The sequence below is a fragment of the Electrophorus electricus genome, chromosome 3 (assembly GCF_041902795.1).
Source record: "Electrophorus electricus isolate QZ-2024a chromosome 3, ASM4190279v1, whole genome shotgun sequence".
NCBI classification, from domain to species: domain Eukaryota; kingdom Metazoa; phylum Chordata; class Actinopteri; order Gymnotiformes; family Gymnotidae; genus Electrophorus; species Electrophorus electricus.
In genome coordinates, this window is record NC_137499.1 from 10,953,048 (window position 1) to 10,977,262 (window position 24,215).

Sequence of the window (24,215 nt, forward strand, 5' to 3'; positions counted from 1 at the left end):
CACAGCTGTTAGTAGGCCAAGGCCCACCCTGGTGGACCTGGAGAAGCACTGATGTTCTGGTTCCAGCTCCCCCTGCTACAGCAGCAGGGAACCTGACACAGACCCACACACACAACCTCGCTGACACAGACCCACACACACCCTCGCTGGCCTCTTAAGACAAACAAATAGCACAGAGAAATTTAGAAACCTTGTTCACACTACACATGCACTTGTTCCCATGTCATTAAAGGATTTATTCTCCAAAATAATAGTAATTAATTTGTGTAATACACAAAGGACTTAATTATCTTTTTCCTCCCATATAGCCACATATTTAATTACCGTAATTGTTCCCCAAGCCGCGTTAAAAAGGGGTGTAGACCAGACAATCATAATACATTACATCCTAATCCTGTGTTTGGTTTTCAATCAAAGGGATATGAGTATCAGTGAGAGGGGAAAACATAGCAACAGCAACAAACATGTTACAGTTGTTTTCAAGTGTATTTACTTTGTCACAAGAAGGAAAAAAAGCCAAAACAACAATATCAATAAAAACAGCAATAATCCCAAACTCCTTGGGTGCGCTGGCCACGCCCCTGCTGATCCTTGGGTGTGCTGGCCACGCCCCTGCTGATCCTTGGGTGTGCTGGCCACGCCCCCTGATGATCCTTGGGTGCGCTAGCCACACCCCCTGCTGTTGGTCATTTGATCTGAGCCAGCATCAGGTGTGTAAATACCTTCCAGACCTTCTGAGCTGAGAACACGACTAGTGATTAAGGGGAGTTTCTGCGAGATGCAGCGCTGCTCCGGACGAGGGCGAGGGCTCGTCCCTCCCCCACCCCAGTCTTCCCCCGCAGGGCTGCTGCAGTACAGGCTGGAGTTTAATATGTAAACTGAGGGTGACAAAATGGAGGAGTGACCCCCACCCCCAACTAATACCCCTGTAGGCTGATTAGGTTGGCCGACTGGACCTGGTAATTGTGGTGCCATGACCCCCTCTGGGCAAATATTAGATTTTAGAGGTTTAACCTTTTGATGCGTACGATGGGGCCTAAACGGCCTCCACAGATGTGGGGGCTCAGCAGTAGCTCAGGTTGTTCTGTCTGTTCGTCAGACCGGAGTGGGGTCTTCGGACCCTGACTGCCCCGCTCTTCATGCCTGACCGGTGTGCTCGGTGCGCTGAGCGCTTCCGTCTCTTCTCTTCCTCCTCCTCGTCCGCCTCATCATCGGAGCCTGCCTTTCTGCTGGAAGTGTTTATAATTACACATTTTTCTTGGGCGGCCGTTTGGAATCTCTGGATCATTAATGCAACGCTTTTATTGAACAATCGTCATTTTTTCTCTCTCTGCAGTAACATCAGGAGCCAATTATCCTCAGAGAGCAAAACATAAGAAAGTCAAACGCAGGCAGTTTCGGGTCTGGGAGGGTATCGGAGGCGGGGGCTGAAAACGCCAGGGGACTTCGCTCCGAGACCCGACCCATTAGGGGCCAGCGCTGCTAGGATGAGATGGTAGGAAGTTTTTCTTGAGTCACTCTCTGCCCTTTCCCGAGTGTAGGGTTACTCCCGTACCGTCTGGAGCCCTGGACCTCTTCCTGCACGCCCCCCCCCCGCCTCGCGCAGTAACGGCTTCCTTCCTCCCCGTTGTGACTGCTTCAGACGCTCACCTGGGGAAAGCAGTCAGACACGAGACCGGAGAGGAACCAGGGCAAAGACACTGGGCTTTTCATCACTGGGAAGTATGGAAGGAAACCTCAGCTAGTCGGAAACCCAATACAGCCGCTCCTGTGGTGAGGGTGAGAGGAGATGGAAGTCTGGGGGTGTTCTGGACCGTCTGAAAAACGGATCCATCTGAGAGAGAGTCTGAGAGAGGAGCAAAGTCCTGAGGCCGGCGTCGCACAGGTCTTTAAGATGCATGCAGGCCATAATCCAATAGAATGGCTGTCGGACTTTACCTGAAACAGGGAGAACATTTGAGAAAGAAAGAGGAAAGAAAAAGGAAAGAGAAGCACTGGAAAAGGTGTTCTGGAGTCTGGTGGGCCTTCATGACTGTATGAGAGTCTACAGCAGACGTTACTGAAGCTGCACTCCACTCATTTGGAGCGCTCTCTCCTCCCTTATCAGTTCTAATATCAGCGGTGTAGGGAGAGATCTGTCCCCCTCCCTCATTGTGGTCCCCCCGCTCAGCTCTAATATCTGTGGACGGCCACGGCTACGGACCGATCAGCCACGGCAGTCGATTTGTTTCACGCGCTGCCAGAATTGCTTTGTAATTAGCCTGATATTGATGAAGCCTGATTCCAGCGGGTAATCGCTGGCACGCCAGCCCTACCCCACGTCTCCGCCCAAACGTCTATATTTATTATGTTGCTTTTTGCTATCAATTAACCGCCGCTCACCGCGCCGGCCTCCGATCATCTGTGGAATGATTTGCGCGGCAGATCTGTAACCCGGGCGACCATTTCTCTGGCAACGGGCCTGGATGGATGGGGGAAGCGCGGCACTGGCCCAGCGAGACTTAGCAGCGGCAACGTGAGCCACGTCAGCGTCGGTGCGAGACACGGCGGCGTCAGTGCGAGACACGTTGGCATCGGTGCGAGACACATCAGTGGTGTGCAGAGGTTTATAGCTCTGTAAGGTCCTGTAAGGCCTTCACGATAAAGGCTGATGTTTATCAAACACTGTAAGAATCTGCTGTAATATTACTGTAGATGAAGAAAATTAAAATAAAAGCAAACATAAATTACCTGAACATATTTTTCCTGAGTTTTGCCTCTGTGTGCAGATAACCTACATGATATTTGATTGTGCCTCCTGCATTATTTCCCTTCCAGCTTCAGTTGATTGTGTGTGTGTGTGTGTGTGTGTGTGTGTGCGCGCATGTCCCTTGGGCTGGGCCGGTCCTACGTACATTACCATGCTCTCTCTGGGTGTCTGTGTGCTCAGGCACAGAACACATGGCCCCCACACACGGCCCCCACACATGGCCCCCGGCAGCGTTTTCCAATCATGCCCTCCCTCCCCAGTACTGCCTGAAGATAAGAAGCCAATCATCGCAGGCTTAGACACGTGTGCTGCTTTAGACGGGCAGAAGCGTCTGTGTGGGGGGGGGGGGGGGTCTGTATGGCCCTGGGGCAGCAACAGCTCGCTGGCACCCACGACAAAGTCTCTCTCACTCACACACACACACACACACACACAATCACAGCTGCATTCAGGGGACAGAAGGGAAATCTGTTGTTTTTCTCTCGTTCACCCCTCTCTCGTCCCTGCGGCTGCCAGGACGTGCCCTGCCTGTGTGTATCGATCAATAGCTCTCCAGGATTGTGATGAATTGTAGTTTGGATTCTGATTCATTGGTAGCCATGTAATCTCCCCTGTCCTCTGGACATGGTTCTTATTCACAGTAACGTTTCCTTGTGGCCTAGAATCCCAATAATAACAGGGCTGAAGAAACAGGCGAATGTGCACACTGACCCACCCGTGGTCCTATTCAAGGACGACTCTTCATGGTGGTTCAGTTCGGCAATTAGTAGTGACTAGGTCCGTCTGTAATAGCTGCTGCCCACATCCCTGATCGGCTAGAAACTCAGGTGTTATATAATTGAGATGGTGTTGGGGTGAATGTTGAGTGAATGTTTAGGGTTGTTTGGGGCACGGAGGGGCTACTCACGCTAGTGAAGGTCTGCTCTGAGCACAGTGACCTATGACTGGGATCGCGTAGGCTGGAATGCAGTAGCGGGAGCACTGAGAAGTATAACAGCTTTGAGGTGAGGCGAGCATGCACGAGGAGACGTGCTTATCCCGCCACAAGCCGGTAAGGATATTAGGAAATCACTGTAAAGCACTGTGGAAAATATGATTCCAGTAAGCCTGAACCTCAACCGCAAAAGACTCAGAAGATCAGCTCAATGTCTCTCTCTCTCTCTCTCTCTCTCTCTCTCTCTCTCTCTCACACACACACACACACAGTGTTATTGTTTATTCTTTTTCCTTTTTTTATATTCAAATGTGAGTCATCTGGCCGCGCCAGAATCTCACATCCCCCTCGGCTTCTTCTCGCTTCTTCTCACAGTAGACACGCTTCTTCTGCTTTTGGGGATTAATGGTTTGCTTACTGGACTGAACCCACTTTTTTCTTGAAAATTCCTTGAAAGAAGGAGAACACTGATTAATCCTCTGAGATTAACCAACCCATCTTCACAAGAGACTGCCGCGGTGCTAATGCTTTAATCCGACACTCAAATTGGCAGAGAACAGTGATAGAATACAACAAATTGAGCATAACTGGCAGTTTCAGTAGTCAGCAAATAACATTACGCTAGCACTGAACGTTATTAATACTGTCCACTACATCAAGTGTAAAGTCAGAATTCACATCTACTTCAGTCCACTACTACAAAGTGAACAAATATTGCATTAATATAGTAACATCACAATACTGGAAACTCAAAAGATTCTCTGGTGTGCGCTGAGAGATGTGGTATAATGTTTAATAGTTTACACAAGAGAGTGGATGAGATCAAGATACAAAATACGAGCTCTGAGAGCTGAGGTACGCATATGGTTTATGCGTAGACACCCCACCCCCAAGTCCACCACAGTGAATTAGAGAGCAGAGGTCAAGTCAATTTTTCTTAGCGAGCTGCACCGTGCTTGTGGCTACAGTCTGAGAGCAAGCCCAGTCCATCATGACGCTGACGACCACAGCACGCGGGCTGGCACGCGCCAGACGCTAGCGGGGCCCTTCAGTTTGATGGATATTGCTAAGTGGTAGCTCTGCCTCCATCACCGCGACGACGGTGAAGGCAACAGTGATCTGGAGCGGTGCGCACGCTGCCTCTGGAGCAAAACCTGCCTCGCGGCGACCTCGTCCAGACGTCTCGCTGCTCCTGGATATGGTTCATCACGAATGAGGAGGACAGGACAGCGATTCAAAATGAAACGAAAATGATGGGAACAGATGGCAAAGGCGCATTTTTAGGCTGCCCGACCATCGCAGAGTTCAGTCGCTTGGCTCGGCGTGGCTCAGTGTTAAACATATGGAGAGTAAAATCACAATTGTTCATAACTAGAATTCATATAATGTAAATTTAAGCATGTTTGACAAAGACCTCAGGGATTAGACTAACGAGTCATGCGTTTGGTCCCTTTAGGACCCAAGCCAACAAAGTTGTTTATCATTAACATTCCCTGACTTGTTGAGCATTAACGTTGCTTGCCTTGTACTAGAATGTAGAGAGAACGGGAACGTGAGAATACCGCCTGGGTAATGTAGTTTATATGGGGTCGCAGTGCCCCCTGGGTAATGTAGTTTATATGGGGTCAAAGTGCCCACTGGTTAATGTAGTTTATATGGGGTCGCAGTGCCCCCTGGGTAATGCAGTTTATATGGGGTCGAAGTGCCCACTGGTTAATGTAGTTTATATGGGGTCGAAGTGCCCACTGGTTAATGTAGTTTATATGGGGTCGAAGTGCCCCCTGGGTAATGTAGTTTATATGGGGTCGAAGTGCCCCCTGGGTAATGTAGTTTATATAGGGTCGGAGTGCCCCCTGCATAATGTAGTTTATATAGGGTCGGAGTGCCCCCTGCATAATGTAGTTTATATAGGGTCATAATGAGTCATGCACAACCTGATATGCTGTTACACAAGAAAATTCACATTTACACCAAAGAGTAAAATGTACAAGTGCGAGTACTGCAGTGAGTATCGGTCCAGTACTGTATATCGGTGAGGACTGGTCAACTTCAAGCACTGCCCCTTTTTAGTGTAAGTTATTAAATACCTGCTTCTGTTAAAGGGAGCCAGGTTAAATACCTGCTTCTGTTAAAGGGAGCTGGGTTAAATACCTGCTTCTGTTAAATGTATCTGTTAAAGGTAGCCAGGTTAAATACTTGCTTCTGTTAAAGGGAGCTGGGTTAAATACCTGCTTCTGTTAAAGGGAGCTGGGTTAAATACCTGCTTCTGTTAAAGGGAGCTGGGTTAAATACCTGCTTCTGTTAAATGTATCTGTTAAAGGTAGCCAGGTTAAATACTTGCTTCTGTTAAAGGGAGCTGGGTTAAATACCTGCTTCTGTTAAAGGGAGCTGGGTTAAATACCTGCTTCTGTTAAAGGGAGCTGGGTTAAATACCTGCTTCTGTTAAAGGGAGCCTGGTTAAATACCTGCTTCTGTTAATGGGAGCCGGGTTAAATACCTGCTTACCTGCTTCTGTTAAAGGGAGCCGGGTTAAATACCTGCTTCTGTTAATGGGAGCCGGGTTAAATACCTGCTTACCTGCTTCTGTTAAAGGTAGCCAGGTTAAATACTTGCTTCTGTTAAAGGGAGCTGGGTTAAATACCTGCTTCTGTTAAAGGGAGCTGGGTTAAATACCTGCTTCTGTTAAAGGGAGCCTGGTTAAATACCTGCTTCTGTTAATGGGAGCCGGGTTAAATACCTGCTTCTGTTAAAGGGAGCCGGGTTAAATACCTGCTTCTGTTAAAGGGAGCCTGGTTAAATACCTGCTTCTGTTAAAGGGAGCCGGGTTAAATACCTGCTTCTGTTAATGGGAGCCGGGTTAAATACCTGCTTACCTGCTTCTGTTAAAGGGAGCCGGGTTAAATACCTGCTTCTGTTAAAGGGTTAAATACCGACCGCTTGTAATACAGGACGTGACGTCAGAGAACACAGGAAAGCCTTCCGGTGGCAGCGCGACATTGTAGTCCAACATGGCTGCCTCCAGCAGGTCCGTTTTCTCCAGCTGTCTGAACTACACGCGCAGCTTCTCGCTCACCTCGACGCGGACCAGCCGACAGGTAACGGCGCTCGCGCTCTGTCGTAGTCGTGAGTGGTGCAGTAGCGGAGACGCTGTCCGCGTTGGGATGATCTCGAGCTAACAGGATAGGGTTCCGGTTACTGCACGGGCTTGCAGAGTGCTCCGTTAGGTATGTGTCGTTCACTCTCTCTCTCTCTCTCTCTCTCTCTCTCTCTCTCTCTCTCTGTCTGTCTCTCTGTCTCTCTCTCTCTCTCTCTCTGTCTCTCTCTCTCTGTCTGTCTCTCTGTCTCTCTCTCTCTGTCTGTCTCTCTCTCTCTCTCTCTCTCTCTCTCTGTCTCTCTCTCTCTGTCTGTCTCTCTGTCTCTCTCTCTCTGTCTGTCTCTCTCTCTCTCTCTCTCTCTCTGTCTCTCTCTCTCTGTCTGTCTCTCTGTCTCTCTCTCTCTGTCTGTCTCTCTCTCTCTCTCTCTCTCTCTCGCTCTCTCGCAGTTCACCAGGCAGATCTGCGTGTCCTCGCGCGTGCAGGTGAACAAGGCTGCGCGAGGACCGGAGAAATTCTCCATCGAGTACATCAGGAAGCACGCGGAGGAGTTCGAGGTTGGCAAGCGCCGTCTCGCGAACATGATGGGCGAGGATCCCGAGACGTTCACGCAGCAGGACGTCGACGTAAGGCAGCGCGCGGGCCTGGGATGCACTTGTAATGTGATGTGGAAATAGACTTCAGAGTACTGCCGCGCCCTGCTGGACACGTGCAATGTAAATTATACATCCTCATTAGCTTATGTGGCATTTTAGTAAAATAAATAATAATAGCATTTTTAATGTTATTATTTACTTTGACACCATCTGGTGGTCCAATAGTCTGTGCGGTACAATGCCTCGTGACATCAGCTAATTTAAATGAAATTAAATACACATACATACACAAATTAAATACACATGCATCATAAGACCATAAGCATGTGGTCAGGTGCTATTAGTACTGCTTGTGGTCAGGTGTTCTTAGTACTGACCAGTAGGTACACGTGGTCGCTGGGAATGGATGTGTGGTTCTTTTGGGGATTGGTGAATAAACCCATCTGCTATGTGAATAATCTCTGCACTGCTCCGCTCAGGACAGGTGATGTCCATGTGTAAGGTCGACTTCTAGCAGGCTGTGTTGGTGTGTGTGTGTTAGTAATGGTTTCAGATAAGCCAGCGTCACGCTACTCCGCCACAGAGGTGTGTCGGTCAGACTCCGTCATAAACGGTGGATTATAGGATGTCCGTGTGAAGTACTCCCGCGCCGAGATTATCAGGGGTTATTCCAAGACGATGACCAAAGCCTTGTGTTTGGAAACGGCCCAGTTGGCCAGAGGAAGATGGGGGATGTTTGGAAACCCTTTCACACCTCACGTCTGTCCCTCCCCTTGCTACCTGTAATTAATTTGCCCCGCTGAGTCTGTCCGGTGTCGTCCCACCTCGCTGTTGTCTCCGCAGACCTCAATGGTTCTGCTAATGGATGGAGTCTTCAGCAGCAGTGTGGAGAAGTGAGTTGACGCTCACCGCGGGGGGGCGCGGGGGGATGCGGTGGGCACCCACGATGATGCCTCAGGCTGGCAGGGCAGCGCGTGGGCACCGTCTGGGTGGGTGGCGATGCCACCTCAGTGCCAGCCGCTTCAACCAACGTGACGTTCCTGCGAAAGCGCAGCGAAGGTGTGAGACAGCTGTGCAGCGGGGAGTAATTAACAAAGACACGCACATACACACACACACGCTCTTCAGCTCTGAGCCCATCAGTTTGGATTCTGAGGTTCAAGGGTCAGAGGCTGTGCTGGCATGGGGGCGGGGCTTCCGCACGGAAGTGAACGAGGCGGGGCTTCCGCGGGCCTCTCCACACGCTACTCGGATTTCCCGAGCGCCCTGACTCACGGCTGTGTTGTGCCTTTGCCCACAGCAGATGTCTGTAGTCCCGCAAGTTCCCGAACAAAGTTGGGCAGTGGTGCGCGTTGGGGTGACTGCGCTGTGGGGGTAGCGGACGTTGAAGCAGCAGCGTGACGAGGCCGCACCTCCCTCGGGGAGTAGCGCCATATTGCCGTTCTCAGTGTTAGCAGGTGTTTGCTTCATCTGCTGCGGTGTTCAGCAGCTCTGCTCCCCTCTCTTGCACTCCTCTCTCTCTCTCTCTCTCTCTCTCTCTCTCTCTCTCTCTCTCTCTCTCTCTCTGCTCCTGCCAGCCCTCTCTTCTATGGGCTCTCTCGCTCTCGTTCTCTCGTCTTGACGGCGTGATACATGACTGGGTGTCTCATTTTCCACGCTTGCCGCTGTCATCTCACTTCATCCCCCTCTCTTTCACCTTTCCCCTTCTTGTTTTCTATTTTCCCCAGACGCTCATGAACGGCCTTCCCTTCTCACGGTACATACGGTCCACCCAAAGCGACATTTCCCAGCAGCTCAACAAGCGTTCACTTTTAGATGTCCTCCAAAATGGTGTGGCGAGAGGAAAGAAATGGCAAAGAATGTTAAAATAATTGTGTGTGTGTGTGTGTGTGTGTGTGTGTGTGTGTGTGTGTCTGTGTGTGTGTCTGAGACAGAGGAGCATAGAATATCTCTTCCCGTCTGGCCTGTTTGAGAAAAAGGCGCGACCTGTCATGAAGGTAAGTTTTGCTGCACCCCCCCCCCCCCCCCCCCCCCCACACACACACACACACACACCTGATCAAAGTGTAATTCTCCTCTACATCTGTCCCACAGCACCCTGAGCTGATCTTCCCCAAGCAGACAGGTACTGTACATGAGTCCATCACTGCTGAGTCTGAGCTGGATGTGTGCATGGTGTTGTGGTTCACTGATGCTGACTGTTCACGTGTGTGTGTTATGATGCGTTGTGTGTGTGTGTGTGTGCGCGTGTGTTGTGATGCGGTGTGTGCGCGTGTGTTGTGATGCGGTGTGTGCGTGTGTGTTGTGATGCGTTGCGTGCGTGTGTGTGTATGATGCGTTGCGTGCGTGTGTGTGTATGATGCGTTGCGTGCGTGTGTGTGTGTATGAGGCGTTGCGTGCGTGCATGTGTATGAGGCGTTGCGTGCGTGCGTGTGTGAGGCGTTGCGTGCGTGCGTGTGTGAGGCGTTGCGTGCGTGCGTGTGTGAGGCGTTGCGTGCGTGCGTGTGTGAGGCGTTGCGTGCGTGTGTGTGCGTGTGTATGAGGCGTTGCGTGCGTGTGTGTGAGGCGTTGCGTGCGTGTGTGTGTTATGAGGTGTTGCGTGTGCGTGTGTGTGTTATGAGGCGTTGCGTGTGTGTGTTATGAGGCGTTGCGTGTGTATGTGTGTGTTATGATGCGGTGTGTGTGTGCGCGTGCGTGATGCGGTGTGTGTGTGATGATGCGTTGTCTTTGTGTGTGTGTATGTTATAATGCATTTTGTGTGTGTGTGTGTGAGATGATGCGGTGGGTGTGATGATGCAGTGTGTGTGTGATGCGGTGTGTGTGTGTGTATCATGCTGTGTGTGTGTGTGTATCATGCGGTGTGTGTGTGTGATGCATTGTGTGTGTGTGATGATGCGTTGTCTTTGTGTGTGTTAGGATGCATTTTGTGTGTGTGTGATGCAGTGTGTGTGTGTATGATGCGGTGTGTGTATGATGCGTTGTGTGTGTGTGTGTGTGTGTGTGTGTGTGTGCGATGATGATGATGATGATGCGTTATGTGCTGTGTGTGAAATGCCGTGTGTGTGTTATGATGCATTGTATGTGTATGATGCATTTGTGTGTTAGTGTTAGGATGCTGTGTGTGTGTTAGGATGCTGTGTGTGTGTTAGGATGCTGTGTGTGTGTTAGGATGCTGTGTGTGTGTTAGGATGCTGTGTGTGTGTTAGGATGCCGTGTTTGTGTGTGTATGATGCGTTGTGTGTGTGTGTGTGTGTGTGTGTGTGTGTGATGCCGTGTGTGTGTGTGTGATGCCGTGTGTGTGATGCCGTGTGTGTGTGTGATGCCGTGTGTGTGTGCGCGTGATGCGGTGTGTGTGTGTATGATGCGTTGTCTTTGTGTGTGTGTATGTTATAATGCATTTTGTGTGTGGGTGGGTGTGATGCGGTGTGTGTGTGTGTATCATGCGGTGTGTGTGTTTGTGTGTGTTATGCATTTTGTGTGTGTGCGCGATGATGCGTTGTGTGTGTGTGTGATGCCTTGTGTGTGTGTGTGTGTGTGTGTGATGATGCGTTGTCTTTGTGTGTGTTAGGATGCATTTTGTGTGTGTGTGATGCGGTGTGTGTGTATGATGTGTTGTGTGTGTGTGTGTGTGTGTGTGTGATGATGATGCGTTATGTGCTGTGTGTGTGAGATGCCGTGTGTGTGTTATGATGCGTTGTATGTGTATGATGCATTTGTGTGTTAGTGTTAGGATGCTGTGTGTGTGTTAGGATGCTGTGTGTGTGTTAGGATGCTGTGTGTGTGTTAGGATGCTGTGTGTGTGTTAGGATGCCGTGTTTGTGTGTATGATGCGTTGTGTGTGTGTATGATGCGTTGTGTGTGTGTGTGATGCCGTGTGTGTGTGTGATGCCGTGTGTGTGTGTGTGTGTGTGATGCCGTGTGTGTGTGTGATGCCGTGTGTGTGTGTGTGTGTGTGTGATGCCGTGTGTGTGTGTGTGTGTGTGTGTGTGTGTGATGCCGTGTGTGTGTGTGTGTGTGTGAGATGCCGTGTGTGTGTTATGATGCGTTGTATGTGTATGATGCATTTGTGTGTTAGTGTTAGGATGCCGTGTGTGTGTGTGTTAGGATGCCGTGTGTGTGTGTGTTAGGATGCCGTGTGTGTGTGTGTTAGGATGCCGTGTGTGTGTGTGTTAGGATGCCGTGTGTGTGTGTGTTAGGATGCCGTGTGTGTGTGTGTTAGGATGCCGTGTGTGTGTGTGTTAGGATGCCGTGTGTGTGTGTGTTAGGATGCCGTGTGTGTGTGTGTTAGGATGCCGTGTGTGTTAGGATGCCGTGTGTGTGTGTGTTAGGATGCCGTGTGTGTTAGGATGCCGTGTTTGTGTGTGTGATGTTGCGTTGTGTGTGTGTGATGCCGTGTGTGTGTGTGTGTGTGTGAGATGCCGTGTGTGTGTTATGATGCGTTGTATGTGTATGATGCATTTGTGTGTTAGTGTTAGGATGCCGTGTGTGTATTAGGATGCCGTGTGTGTGTTAGGATGCCGTGTTTGTGTGTGTTAGGCGTTGTGTGTGTATGATGCGTTGTGTGTGTGTGATGTTGCGTTGTGTGTGTGTGTGTGATGCCGTGTCTGTGTGTGTGTGACGCCGTGTGTGTGTGTGTGATGCCGTGTGTGTGTGTGTGTGTGTGTGTGTGTGTGTGTGTGTGTGTGTGTGTGTGATGCCGTGTGTGTGTGTGATGATGATGATGATGATGCGTTATGCACTGCGTGTGTGTGTGATGATGCGTTATGCGCTGCGTGCGTGTGTGTGTGATGATGCGTTATGCGCTGCGTGTGTGTGTGTGTGTTATGATGCATTATGTGCTGTGTGTTCTTTGCTCAGTGGCGCAGTGGGATAAAGATGGCCGCCCGTGTGTGTGTTAGGATGCTGTGTTTGTGTGTGTTATGCGTTGTGTGTGTTATGCGTTGTGTGTGTATGATGCGTTGTGTGTGTGTGATGCGTTGCGTTGCGTTGTGTGTGTGTGATGCGTTGCGTTGTGTGTGATGCGTTGCGTTGTGTGTGATGCGTTGCGTTGTGTGTGTGTGTGATGCCGTGTGTGTGTGTGATGCCGTGTGTGTGTGTGATGCGTTGTGTGTGTGTGTGTGTGTGTGTGTGTGTGTGTGTGATGCCGTGTGTGTGTGTGTGTGTGTGTGATGCCGTGTGTGTGATGCCGTGTGTGTGTGTGATGCCGTGTGTGTGTGTGATGCCGTGTGTGTGTGCGCGTGATGCGGTGTGTGTGTGTATGATGCGTTGTCTTTGTGTGTGTGTATGTTATAATGCATTTTGTGTGTGGGTGGGTGTGATGCGGTGTGTGTGTGTGTATCATGCGGTGTGTGTGTTTGTGTGTGTTATGCATTTTGTGTGTGTGCGCGATGATGCGTTGTGTGTGTGTGTGATGCCTTGTGTGTGTGTGTGTGTGTGTGATGATGCGTTGTCTTTGTGTGTGTTAGGATGCATTTTGTGTGTGTGTGATGCGGTGTGTGTGTATGATGTGTTGTGTGTGTGTGTGTGTGTGTGTGTGATGATGATGCGTTATGTGCTGTGTGTGTGAGATGCCGTGTGTGTGTTATGATGCGTTGTATGTGTATGATGCATTTGTGTGTTAGTGTTAGGATGCTGTGTGTGTGTTAGGATGCTGTGTGTGTGTTAGGATGCTGTGTGTGTGTTAGGATGCTGTGTGTGTGTTAGGATGCCGTGTTTGTGTGTATGATGCGTTGTGTGTGTGTATGATGCGTTGTGTGTGTGTGTGATGCCGTGTGTGTGTGTGTGTGTGTGATGCCGTGTGTGTGTGTGATGCCGTGTGTGTGTGTGTGTGTGTGTGTGTGTGTGTGATGCCGTGTGTGTGTGTGTGTGTGTGTGTGTGTGTGATGCCGTGTGTGTGTGTGTGTGTGTGTGAGATGCCGTGTGTGTGTTATGATGCGTTGTATGTGTATGATGCATTTGTGTGTTAGTGTTAGGATGCCGTGTGTGTGTGTGTTAGGATGCCGTGTGTGTGTGTGTTAGGATGCCGTGTGTGTGTGTGTTAGGATGCCGTGTGTGTGTGTGTTAGGATGCCGTGTGTGTGTGTGTTAGGATGCCGTGTGTGTGTGTGTTAGGATGCCGTGTGTGTGTGTGTTAGGATGCCGTGTTTGTGTGTGTGATGTTGCGTTGTGTGTGTGTGATGCCGTGTGTGTGTGTGTGTGTGTGTGAGATGCCGTGTGTGTGTTATGATGCGTTGTATGTGTATGATGCATTTGTGTGTTAGTGTTAGGATGCCGTGTGTGTATTAGGATGCCGTGTGTGTGTTAGGATGCCGTGTTTGTGTGTGTTAGGCGTTGTGTGTGTATGATGCGTTGTGTGTGTGTGATGTTGCGTTGTGTGTGTGTGTGTGATGCCGTGTCTGTGTGTGTGTGACGCCGTGTGTGTGTGTGTGATGCCGTGTGTGTGTGTGTGTGTGTGTGTGTGTGTGTGTGTGTGTGTGATGCCGTGTGTGTGTGTGATGATGATGATGATGATGCGTTATGCACTGCGTGTGTGTGTGATGATGCGTTATGCGCTGCGTGCGTGTGTGTGTGATGATGCGTTATGCGCTGCGTGTGTGTGTGTGTGTTATGATGCATTATGTGCTGTGTGTTCTTTGCTCAGTGGCGCAGTGGGATAAAGATGGCCGCCCGTGTGTGTGTTAGGATGCTGTGTTTGTGTGTGTTATGCGTTGTGTGTGTTATGCGTTGTGTGTGTATGATGCGTTGTGTGTGTGTGATGCGTTGCGTTGCGTTGTGTGTGTGTGATGCGTTGCGTTGTGTGTGATGCATTGCGTTGTGTGTGATGCGTTGCGTTGTGTGTGTGTGTGATGCCGTGTGTGTGTGTGATGCCGTGTGTGTGTGTGATGCCGTGTGTGTGTGTGATGCCGTGTGTGTGTGTGTGTGATGCCGTGTGTGTGTGTGTGTGTGTGATGCCGTGTGTGTGTGTGTGTGTGTGTGTGTGTGTGTGATGCCGTGTGTGTGTGTGTGTGTGTGTGTGTGATGCCGTGTGTGTGTGTGATGCCTTGTGTGTGTGATGCCGTGTGTGTGTGATGCCGTGTGTGTGTGTGTGATGATGATGATGCGTTATGCGCTGCGTGTGTGTGTGATGATGCATTGCGTGTGTGTGTGTGATGATGCGTTATGCGCTGCGTGTGTGTGTGATGATGCGTTATGCGCTGCGTGTGTGTGATGATGCGTTGCGTGTGTGTGTGTGTGATGATGCGTTTTGCGCTGCGTGTGTGTGTGATGATGCGTTGCGTGTGTGTGTGTGTGTGTGATGATGCGTTGCGTGTGTGTGTGTGTGTGATGATGCGTTGCGTGTGTGTGTGTGTGATGATGCGTTGCGTGTGTGTGTGTGTGTGATGATGCGTTGCGTGTGTGTGTGTGTGTGTGTGTGTGTGATGATGCGTTGCGTGTGTGTGTGTGTGTGTGTGTGATGATGCGTTGCGTGTGTGTGTGTGTGTGTGATGATGCGTTGCGTGTGTGTGTGTGTGATGATGCGTTGCGTGTGTGTGTGTGATGATGCGTTGCGTGTGTGTGTGATGATGCGTTGCGTGTGTGTGTGATGATGCGTTGCGTGTGTGTGTGATGATGCGTTGCGTGTGTGTGTGATGATGCGTTGCGTGTGTGTGTGTGTGTGATGATGCGTTGCGTGTGTGTGTGTGTTATGATGCGTTGCGTGTGTGTTATGATGCGTTGCGTGTGTGTGTGTGTGTGATGATGCGTTGTGTGTGTGTGTGTGATGATGCGTTGCGTGTGTGTGTGTTATGATGCGCTGCGTGTGTGTGTGATGATGCGTTGCGTGTGTGTGTGTGTGATGATGCGTTGTGTGTGTGTGTGTGTGATGATGCGCTGCGTGTGTGTGTGTGTGCGTGTGTGTGTGATGATGCGCTGCGTGTGTGTGTGATGATGCGTTGCGTGTGTGTGTTATGATGCGTTATGCGCTGCATGTGTGTGTGATGATGCGTTGCGTGTGTGTGTGTGTGATGATGCGTTGCGTGTGTGTGTGTGTGTGTGATGATGCGTTGCGTGTGTGTGTGTGTGTGTTATGATGCGTTATGTGCTGTGTGTTCTTTGCTCAGCGGCCCAGTGGGATAAAGATGGCCGCCCTTTTCACTTCCTCTTCTACACAGGGACACCTTCATTCTACTCCATCATGCATGTAAGTCTCTCTCTCTCTCTCCCTCCCTCCCCCCCCCTCTGTCTCTCTCTCTCTCTCTCTCTCTCCCCCCTCCCTCCCCTCCTGCCCCCCACTCATTCTTCTTGGCTCAGAGGACTCCGTTCTCCTGAGCGTGCTGTGCTGGTTGGGGTCCTTTGCTCTAGAGTGAGGGCAGAAGCCTCAAGAGATACCAGGGTTGTGGGTGGGGTAGAGTGAGAGAAACTGAGCACTGTTATAGGCCTGCTGTGGGTGTGCAGGGGTGTGTGTGTGTGTGTGTGTGTGTGTGTGTGTGTGTGTGTGTGTGTGTGTGTGTGTGTGAACGCATTTATGTGTGTATGTGTATATGTGCAAGCACGCATGTACGGCATATGCCTCCAAGTGTACGTGCAAGCACGTGCGTGTGCATGTGCACACCTGTATTTACTACTGTATTGTCCTCGACTCGCCCCAGACTCCCACGTCCCATCCTTCTCTCTCGCGTGCTTGCGCGTCTCCTCTTTGCCTTGTAGAGAACCCACCCCTGCTGTTCATTCAAATAGGTTTGTCAAATCTGCCCACCGTGGGCCAAAGCCCCTCCCCTGACCATGACCCACAAACGCTGCACCACTCCCCTGGCCAGAGGACATGACTGGTGCTTTACCCGGACGACTGTGATAAGAAATAATGCAGATGCAGTTCCCAGGGAGGCTGTAGCATAGTTTAACATGCGTTAAAGGTGCTGTAGTATAGAATAGTTTAACATGCGTTAAAGGTGCTGTAGCCATTTCATGTTTTCATTTCAAACGTGCCTATTGTATGTATAGACGTCGTCTTCCAGAGTGATTTGCATGGACGTGTGAGTTTACCTCGGTGCAGCGCCCGGGTGAACGTTTTGAGGATTAGAAGAGACTTCTGTCTCTCTTGCTGTACAACCGTTTGGTGAAAATATATTGAATTTGAAAGCGGAGGTCAGCCAGAAGAGCTCGTTCATCGCTCACATCACAGCTCGTCTGTTTCGTCTCCCCCTTCCGCCAGTGGCCCCTCTCAGACCTCTAACAGACCTTCCTCCTGTCCGGTTTTGTTTCTCTGGCTGCGTTACTGACGTGCGTTACTGGAATGGTGTGATGCGTACATCACTCGTCTTCCCCTCCCTCCCTCTTTCTTTCTTTTCATTCTTTTCTATTACACCTTTCCTTTTCCCCGGCAGGCTGAAAATTGCTTTTTGCCCGATGTTTGCCTGTTTGGCGTGTGTGTGCGGATTAGACGCACTCTATCAGGGTGGAATTAAACAAACAGCTGTGGAATAATTGCAGGGGAAATGAATTCTCGCGCGGCCGACGTGAGCGGCATGGAGCTGCCAGCAGAGCCACCCGCCGGCCCCCTGCCCCGCCCCGCCTCGCCCTGCCCCGCTCCGCTCCAGCAGCATGCCTGACGGGCACTCTAGGCTTGTGGGCGCGATGCCAATTTAGACAAGCGTGCCTGAGAACACCACCCGGCTGTGCATGACGGCTTCTCCAGCCATGAGGAGGGAGAGCGTGCGCGCGTGCGAGCGTGCATGCGTGCGAGGGTGAAAGGGAGCTATCGCCCTAGTGCCCCTCAATTCAATTTCCCCTACACACAATTAAATCCAGCCAGGGCTAAGGAGATAGAGATGCCATCTGCCTTTATAATGGAGATTTGGGTGTTGGTGGGTAGGTGTGTGTTTGTGTAGGTAGATGGGTGGGTGTAGGTGTGTTTGTAGGTGTGGGTGGGTGTGTGTGGGGATAAGACCTGGGATGTTTAAGTCCATCCAGATTGAAAATCTTGAACATTTTGTCCATGTGTGTTTACACACAGCTACCTCTGTCCCTCCTGAACTGTCCAAATAGGACGGAGAGCAGCTGTAGTTGGCTGTCTAACCTCGACGTCGTGCTGTTACAGAGACCACACACTGAACCCCTGCGTCTCTTCTCAAGTGAACGCTGCTTTGTTTATTCCAGGACACGTTCGGGAAAGTGCTGGCCATAGAAAAACATCAAGACCAGATGAGGAGTAAAGGAGCTCTTCCTCAAGACAGCAAGCAGATGTGAGCACCAGGACCTACCGTGTGCACACGTGTGTGTGGGGGGGGGGAATACTACAATTTTCACTGACTTATAATGGAACTAGTTTATGTTAGAAAAAGTAAATGTTTGTTTAAGTCACAACATGCATAACATGAAAGCCACTGACAGGTAATGTGAGTATCTCGTTCTGGTGGCACCTGTCCAGGTGTGTGTGACCTGTGAGGCAGCAGGTGATACAGAATACAGGTGTGCTGGAACAGTGATTTATATAGTCATGTCCACACGACTGGAGTGAAGACCATCCAGTCTGAACACACTCACTGACTGTACGCGGCTGTGTCTGCTGCCTAACACCACCACTGTTACAACATAATCAGTGTTATTCATGGAGTGTGTGTGTGTGTCCAGCTCTCTAGGTGGAAGCAGATGGCTACTGAAGGAAGAGTTAGAGGAGGTTCTGGTGGAGAATATCTCAGACCAGGATGTAAGTCACTCACCCCCATACTGCAATTCACACAGACACCACAAGAGGGCGCTGGTGAAATGATTTCCTAAATGCATTTTTCCTTTGCCTGTGTGTGTGTGTGTAGTACTCACGGTTCCTACAGCTGATGGACAAGTTGCTGTCTCTGCCCTTTTGCGCGCTGGAGGAGGAGTTTGTCCAGCGTTTCCGCAAGCAGCTGGAGATTCAGTCCACCAAGCAGGAAATCCCTGACGTTCATTGTGATGAGAACGGAAGATCCTACAGTCAGGCCCAAGGTACACACACATACACACACACACACACACACACACACACTCCCTGATGTTCAGTTTGATGAGAGTGAAGAACCTACAGCCAGGCCCACGGTACACACACACACACACACACACACACACACACACACACTCCTTGATGTTCAGTTTGATGAGAGTGAAGAACCTACAGCCAGGCCCATGGTACACACACACATACACACACACACACACACACACACACACACACACACACACACTCCTTGATGTTCAGTATGATGAGAGTGAAGAACCTATAGCCAGGCCCATGGTACATACATACACATTCCTGGCCCACGGTATAGACACACACACACACACACATGCACGCTAGGTCGTTCTTGCTCATCTAAGAAAATGACCAGTTTTATATCGGCTGGTTTTAGTGTCCAGTTCTAAGATGTTCTGAACGGTACCTGCGTGCAGCTCATTCTGCCCTTCAGCACCATCTAGTGGTACTCAGAGTCAGAAACTTGCCCCCGTTGGTGGTCCTGGCTGCAGGGTCCTGACCACATGCTCTGTTCCCTCGCAGGCAGGAGGAAAACTGCCACGGCCAGCGTTACACTCCGAGACTGTGGCAGCGGACGCGTCGCTGTCAACGGAAAAGACTGTCTGCTGTACTTCCCTATTCTGCAGGACAGGTGTGTGTGTGTATGCGTGTTTGAATGTTCGTACATATAATACATCAGTGCACATGCTACTGTGAGAATGCAACAGACAGCTGTGGTCTTGTGATCATGTGGTCGTGTGGTCAGAGACTTCTCAGTGATAACCACGGTAACCAGGGGCCGAGCTTAGTAACAGATGTGTTACAGCCTGGAACCGAACGCTCCTAACACTCCTAACCTTCATCTGTAAGGTCGTGTGCCTCATGAGGTTGCCAGTTGAGTGGCATCAGGGCGCTTGTTACTAATAATCCAGTGACTAGGGTTTTGCTCAGCATCTAGAGTAATGGAAAATGCGTTGAAATCCTCAGACACTGAGTTAAAATGAACCCTTATAGACTTTCACGGGGTGTAATTCTAGGGCATAACATTTTACATCATCTGTAAGAATTTCTGAAAAAAAAACTCCCTTGAATGAACTCTTACTAAATCATTCTTCAATAAAACATCAAAAGAGTTTTGCTGGCCAGCCAGCGCACGGCTGCGTTCTGTTCGTCAGTCGAGCTGTCAGTTCTGGTCTGTCCACCACTAGCCGCTAAGCCCCGCCCCCTCAGGGGAGAATGATCAACCCCAGCAGTTTTCTGGCTGCATGCTGTGCCTCCAACAACCTCCCCAATCCCATCCCCACCTCCACCCCCCCGACCCGCCCCCCGGCCTGCTTACCCTCTGTAGTCTGGGAGGGGAGTTAATTACACAGCTGAGTGAGTAGTGGGCTCCGTCTGGCCTTATCAGACGGACTTAACTGGAGCGGACAGACGACAACATTCCTCTGTGTCAGCAGTGTGGGCCACAGTACGTCTGCTGTCCCCAAGCACAGGAGTGCACGTGAACACATTGCATGTGCACAAGCGCACACGTGAAGACATCATATGAACCTATTACACATCACGTGCACGGGAGTGCTCATGAATACATCACGCATTACACGAGCATATCATGTGTGCTAATACTGAATGAACACACACTGTGTGACCACAGGCAGTGGTTTGTCACATGCACTGCATGAGATTACAGAGTTCAACGCTCCTCCCCCCTTTAATAACAGTCCTTATACTGAGAAAAAGAAGTAATGTGTAGATGACTCTCTCTCTCTCTCTCTCTCTGACAGGGAGCAGATCATGTTTCCTCTACACTTTGCGGGCATGCTGGGAAGGTTCGATGTGCAGGCACATGTGGAGGGCGGGGGTCGCTCAGCACAGGCTGGTGCTCTCCGGCTCGCCATCGCACGGGCACTGCTCAGCTTTGTCTCTACCCCCGCGGAGGTGGAGACCATAAGGCAAGGTATGTTAGACACTCCATCTCTCACACACACACACAATCTTACACACACACTCAGGAGCGTAGACTACTGTACTACATAGACACTGAACACTAGAAGCTTCGTGCGCTGCAGGTACACAGTGGTTTGATTTTTATATCCTGTTTAATAGAAAGAAAACGTTAAGACATATTTATCTTGAATCAAATGTCCATGTCAAATGAGCTCCATCTCTCACTGTACTGGTTTTGTGCTCTTATGGACATAACATGAATAAATAGATATTTGAATGCTTCAAACCTATGTGCTTTTTATTTCTAGAATAATCAAATGTCACATATGGCCAGTTTTAACAACACTAACACACACACAGACACTCTCTCACACACACGCTCCTAGTCCTGCTTTCTATGAGGTACAAAGACCATGAAGTGTCTGCTGGCAAATACAAAGTAAAAAAATAAAATAAAAAAAGATTTGCAAAATGGACTTTGTGCTTTCAGCGGGCTTGCTGACGGCTGACCCCAGGATTAAGGAGCGACAGAAACCAGGCCAGGCAGGCGCCCGCAAGAAGTACACCTGGAAAAAACGTTGAACACTAGGGGGCACCTGGAGCAGAGCGCAGAGTGATAAACCGACTGGAAGTGACTTCAAGTCCCAAGCAGAACCCACGTTCATATACAGATCAGGCGTCATTACTGTTAAAAATACACTGAATCCATCAGAATAATTGGGGCTTGTTACGTTGCTCTACATTATGCATTGTGCATACGGTGTATTCCAATAAACCAAATGTTTCCTATATTGTGTGTTGATCTTCCCAGTGTGTCGTGCTGCGTTTGTGCCACCAGAGGGCGACCTCAGTCTTGTTTAGTGTCGAGCTGTAACTAGAACTACCGCTGTAAATGTGTTAAGACAAATCCAACTCAAACACGTTAAACCTTTACGCTTATTGGAGGCGTTTGAATGTATTGTGTGTTGGTATAAAAAACACCGTTGTTACATATGTACTAGTCTCTATGCCTAGAATGTGTTGCTACATAATGCATAATACATAAAAGTGTGTAACAGGTGTGGTAGTTCTTTATGTTTTAGGTCATCGAGTTATTCTTGCATTAAACGGAGAGGACAGAGAAATATTTACAAAAACAAATAAATGCTTTTTATTGGCGTTGCACATGTGTGTGTGTGTGTGTGTGTGTGTGTGTGTGTGTGTGTATGCCTCTGACCATAACAGTGGGATGTGTTTAGTGTGTTTAGTGAGTGTATTTAGTGAGTGTTGGGCACCGAAGACCCAAACGTCATTTTTTCACGGTGCAAAGTGACACGCGCGCGACCCCGTTGTGCGTCGGCGCGCATCCTCCCGTGAGTGGGCACAGTTCTGCACCAAAGGCGTGCGCACGTCGTTTCGCGTGCGCTAGGTGTGTTTAGGAATGCCAAGAGCAAGAATAGATGTTAAGTCTTGCCGTTCTTTTGATGCCGGTGTTATAATGTTTAGGATCCAGCTGTGAGACTGGTTTGGTGCTCAGGGCTTTGCCTGTTCCGCGGTGTCTTGCTGCGCGGCTGCGTCGCGAAGAGCCAACACGGGTGAGTCCCAGCCTGGTGCATTACACACGATCGCGTATCTGTGGACTATTATACACTGCCAGAGACGATAAATCCAACAGGGTTAATCAAGAGGCGAAAAGAAATTAGTGACGGCATGTGTAGGTATGTGCTGGCTGACGTCCACCCCGTTGTCACTCAAAATATAAGGTGTCATTTTCAAAAGATCCTTATAGTTTTAAAATATAATAATATATAATTATATAGCCAACAGAATACTTGGTACATAAAGATGTTACTACAAAATTGGGGTGTCTGCGAGGACAAGCAGTAATCCTGTGAATCGAAACGGCACGCTGCCTGCAGTCGCGGGTGAAACACTATTTTAGGACTTTATCGCGCTGTCAGAGCTTCTGTTGCCATGGTGCTGCTCTCCGGTCTCCTTGGCAGTGGGGATAGCAATGCCGTGCCGTCGCTCCTCCATGGCATAAAGCCCTTTCTTTTGTGTATGTGTGTGTGTGTGTGTGTGTGTGTGTGTGTGTGTGTGTGTGTGTGTGTGTGTGTGCGCGCGCGTTCTGCTTTCAGGACACGGATTCACCCCGCGAAAAGCAGGGCTCCTCTGCGAGCGCGCCTTCTCGTCCGTGTCCATGACAACAGTAAGCGGTCTGTGCATCTTGTAATAGTCTTTACATGCAAGCTGTGGACACGCTGCACGCTCGTGCTCGTGCTCGTGCTCTGCGCTCCTTCTGCTAATTAGCAGCGCGTGCTTGTGTCTGTTCGGCCCGGGAGGTCAGCGTACAGAAACCTACTGGGTCCCTGTCCTGTTGTGTGCTATTTAGATGCAGGGGAGAGGGGACACCATAGAGGAGGAGGAGAGAGTCCAGACTGCAGCTGCTCGTGCCCGCTAGCGGCCAGGCTGCGCACGCGGTCGTGATGGCCTGCAACGACGACGACAACAGCAGCAGCGGCTGTGGCTTCACGGAGCAGCACGCGCTTAGGAACGTGAGCAAGTTGCAGGCAGAGGCCAGCACGCCCCTGCCCGTGGCTCTCCGCGTGGCCCTGTGTGCTGTAATGGTGGTGATCATCACCGTGGGCTTCTTGGGAAACGCCGTGGTCTGCCTGATAGTCTACCAGAAGGCCGCCATGCGCTCCGCCATCAACCTGCTACTGGCCACGCTGGCCTTCACCGACATCATGCTGTCGCTCTTCTGTATGCCTGTAACCGCCGTCACCGTAGTGGCCGGCGACTGGCGCTTTGGCCCGGAGTTCTGCCGTGTCACGGCCATGCTCTATTGGCTCTTCGTGCTGGAGGGCGTTGCCATCCTTCTGATTATCAGCGTGGACCGTTTTCTCATCATCGTGCAGCGGCAGGACAAGCTGACGCCCGGTCGGGCGCGGCTGCTGATCTCTGCCTCCTGGCTGCTGTCCTTCTGCCTGGCCCTGCCTTCTACGGCTGGCCGCCGCACCCCGGGAAGCCCGGGACACAGGCCGGGCTGCGTCCTGGGTTACGTGGAGTCTCTGCCCGAGCGTGGCTACACGGTCTTGCTGGCGGCGGCCGCCTTCCTGGTGCCCATGGCCGTCATGCTGTTTGCCTACCTGCGGATCCTCAATGCCGTGCGTCGCAACGCCATGCGCGTGCGGAACCACGCATGCCCTGCGGCTGGCCTGGCGGGCAAGACGGGCCTGTCCGCTCCACGGCGCCTCCCACAGCCCAGCGTGGATGTCAGCTTTAAGACGCGTGCCTTCACCACCATCCTCATCCTCTTCCTGGGCTTCTCTGCCTGCTGTCTGCCGCACACTGTGCTCGGCCTCCTGGCTGCTTTCAGCCGGCGGTTCTACCTGAGTCCCCAGTTCTACCCTGCCGCTGTGGGAGCGCTGTGGCTTAGCTACCTGAAGGCCGCGTTCAACCCCGTCATCTACTGCTGGCGCATCCGCAAGTTCCGGGAGGCGTGTGAGGAGTTTGTGCCGGGTCACTGCAGGCTCCCACGTCTCCCTGGCCGTGGACGACGGCGCGTGCGTCCATGTAGCATCTACGTCTGCACAGAGACCCAGTCGGCCATGTAAGCCCAGTCCCACAGAGACCCAGTCGGCCTCCACCCTGCGCACACACCAATGAACTCCATTGAACAAGGTGACACGGACTTTATCTCTTTGCTAACGTTTTAAAAGCCAAAAATTCACATCGGACCAGAGCTGGAATTCCTGAAAGCACACGAAGACCTTTGTTAAGCTGCTAGTGTGAATGAGCCTTTTGAACAGATCGCTAACATGAACTGAACACAGCGATGCTCGAGAGCTCCTTCATCTCTCATTTGGAATGTATTTACATAACCAGCGCGTGCACATGCACGTTTAGTGATTAAAGAGGAAAAGCATATCGGATTCACGTATTGAAGTCTGCTG

General features: G+C 50.6%; 2 protein-coding genes across 2 annotated transcripts; both read left to right on the top strand.

Moving 5' to 3' along the window:
- The first annotated feature begins 6,637 nt into the window (after positions 1 to 6,637).
- Positions 6,638 to 21,071, top strand: mrps9 (mitochondrial ribosomal protein S9). The gene is made up of 11 exons (XM_027004622.3): positions 6,638 to 6,778; positions 7,225 to 7,401; positions 9,306 to 9,368; positions 9,466 to 9,496; positions 15,470 to 15,549; positions 17,505 to 17,590; positions 17,979 to 18,054; positions 18,161 to 18,329; positions 18,877 to 18,985; positions 20,118 to 20,290; positions 20,771 to 21,071. Exons 1-11 carry the CDS (start codon positions 6,692 to 6,694, stop codon positions 20,860 to 20,862), a joined length of 1,143 nt encoding a protein of 380 aa, XP_026860423.2. The 5' UTR covers positions 6,638 to 6,691; the 3' UTR covers positions 20,863 to 21,071.
- Positions 21,072 to 21,222: 151 nt separating this feature from the next.
- LOC113574026 (high-affinity lysophosphatidic acid receptor-like) lies at positions 21,223 to 24,209 on the top strand. Its single transcript, XM_027004669.3, has 3 exons — positions 21,223 to 21,854; positions 22,398 to 22,468; positions 22,652 to 24,209. Exon 3 carries the CDS (start codon positions 22,746 to 22,748, stop codon positions 23,874 to 23,876), a length of 1,131 nt encoding a protein of 376 aa, XP_026860470.2. The 5' UTR covers positions 21,223 to 21,854; positions 22,398 to 22,468; positions 22,652 to 22,745; the 3' UTR covers positions 23,877 to 24,209.
- Positions 24,210 to 24,215: the final 6 nt, after the last annotated feature.

What these genes read in the sequence shown, in the direction of transcription:
- mrps9 (XM_027004622.3), top strand. Translation starts at nt 6,692, where the DNA reads ATGGCTGCCTCCAGCAGGTCCGTTTTCTCCAGCTGTCTGAACTACACG. An exon ending in GATCTTCCCCAAGCAGACAG is followed by an intron (nt 9,497 to 15,469) that starts GTACTGTACATG and finishes TTCTTTGCTCAG; the next exon opens with CGGCCCAGTGGGATAAAGAT. An exon ending in TTCCCTATTCTGCAGGACAG is followed by an intron (nt 18,986 to 20,117) that starts GTGTGTGTGTGT and finishes TCTCTCTGACAG; the next exon opens with GGAGCAGATCATGTTTCCTC.
- LOC113574026 (XM_027004669.3), top strand. Translation starts at nt 22,746, where the DNA reads ATGGCCTGCAACGACGACGACAACAGCAGCAGCGGCTGTGGCTTCACG.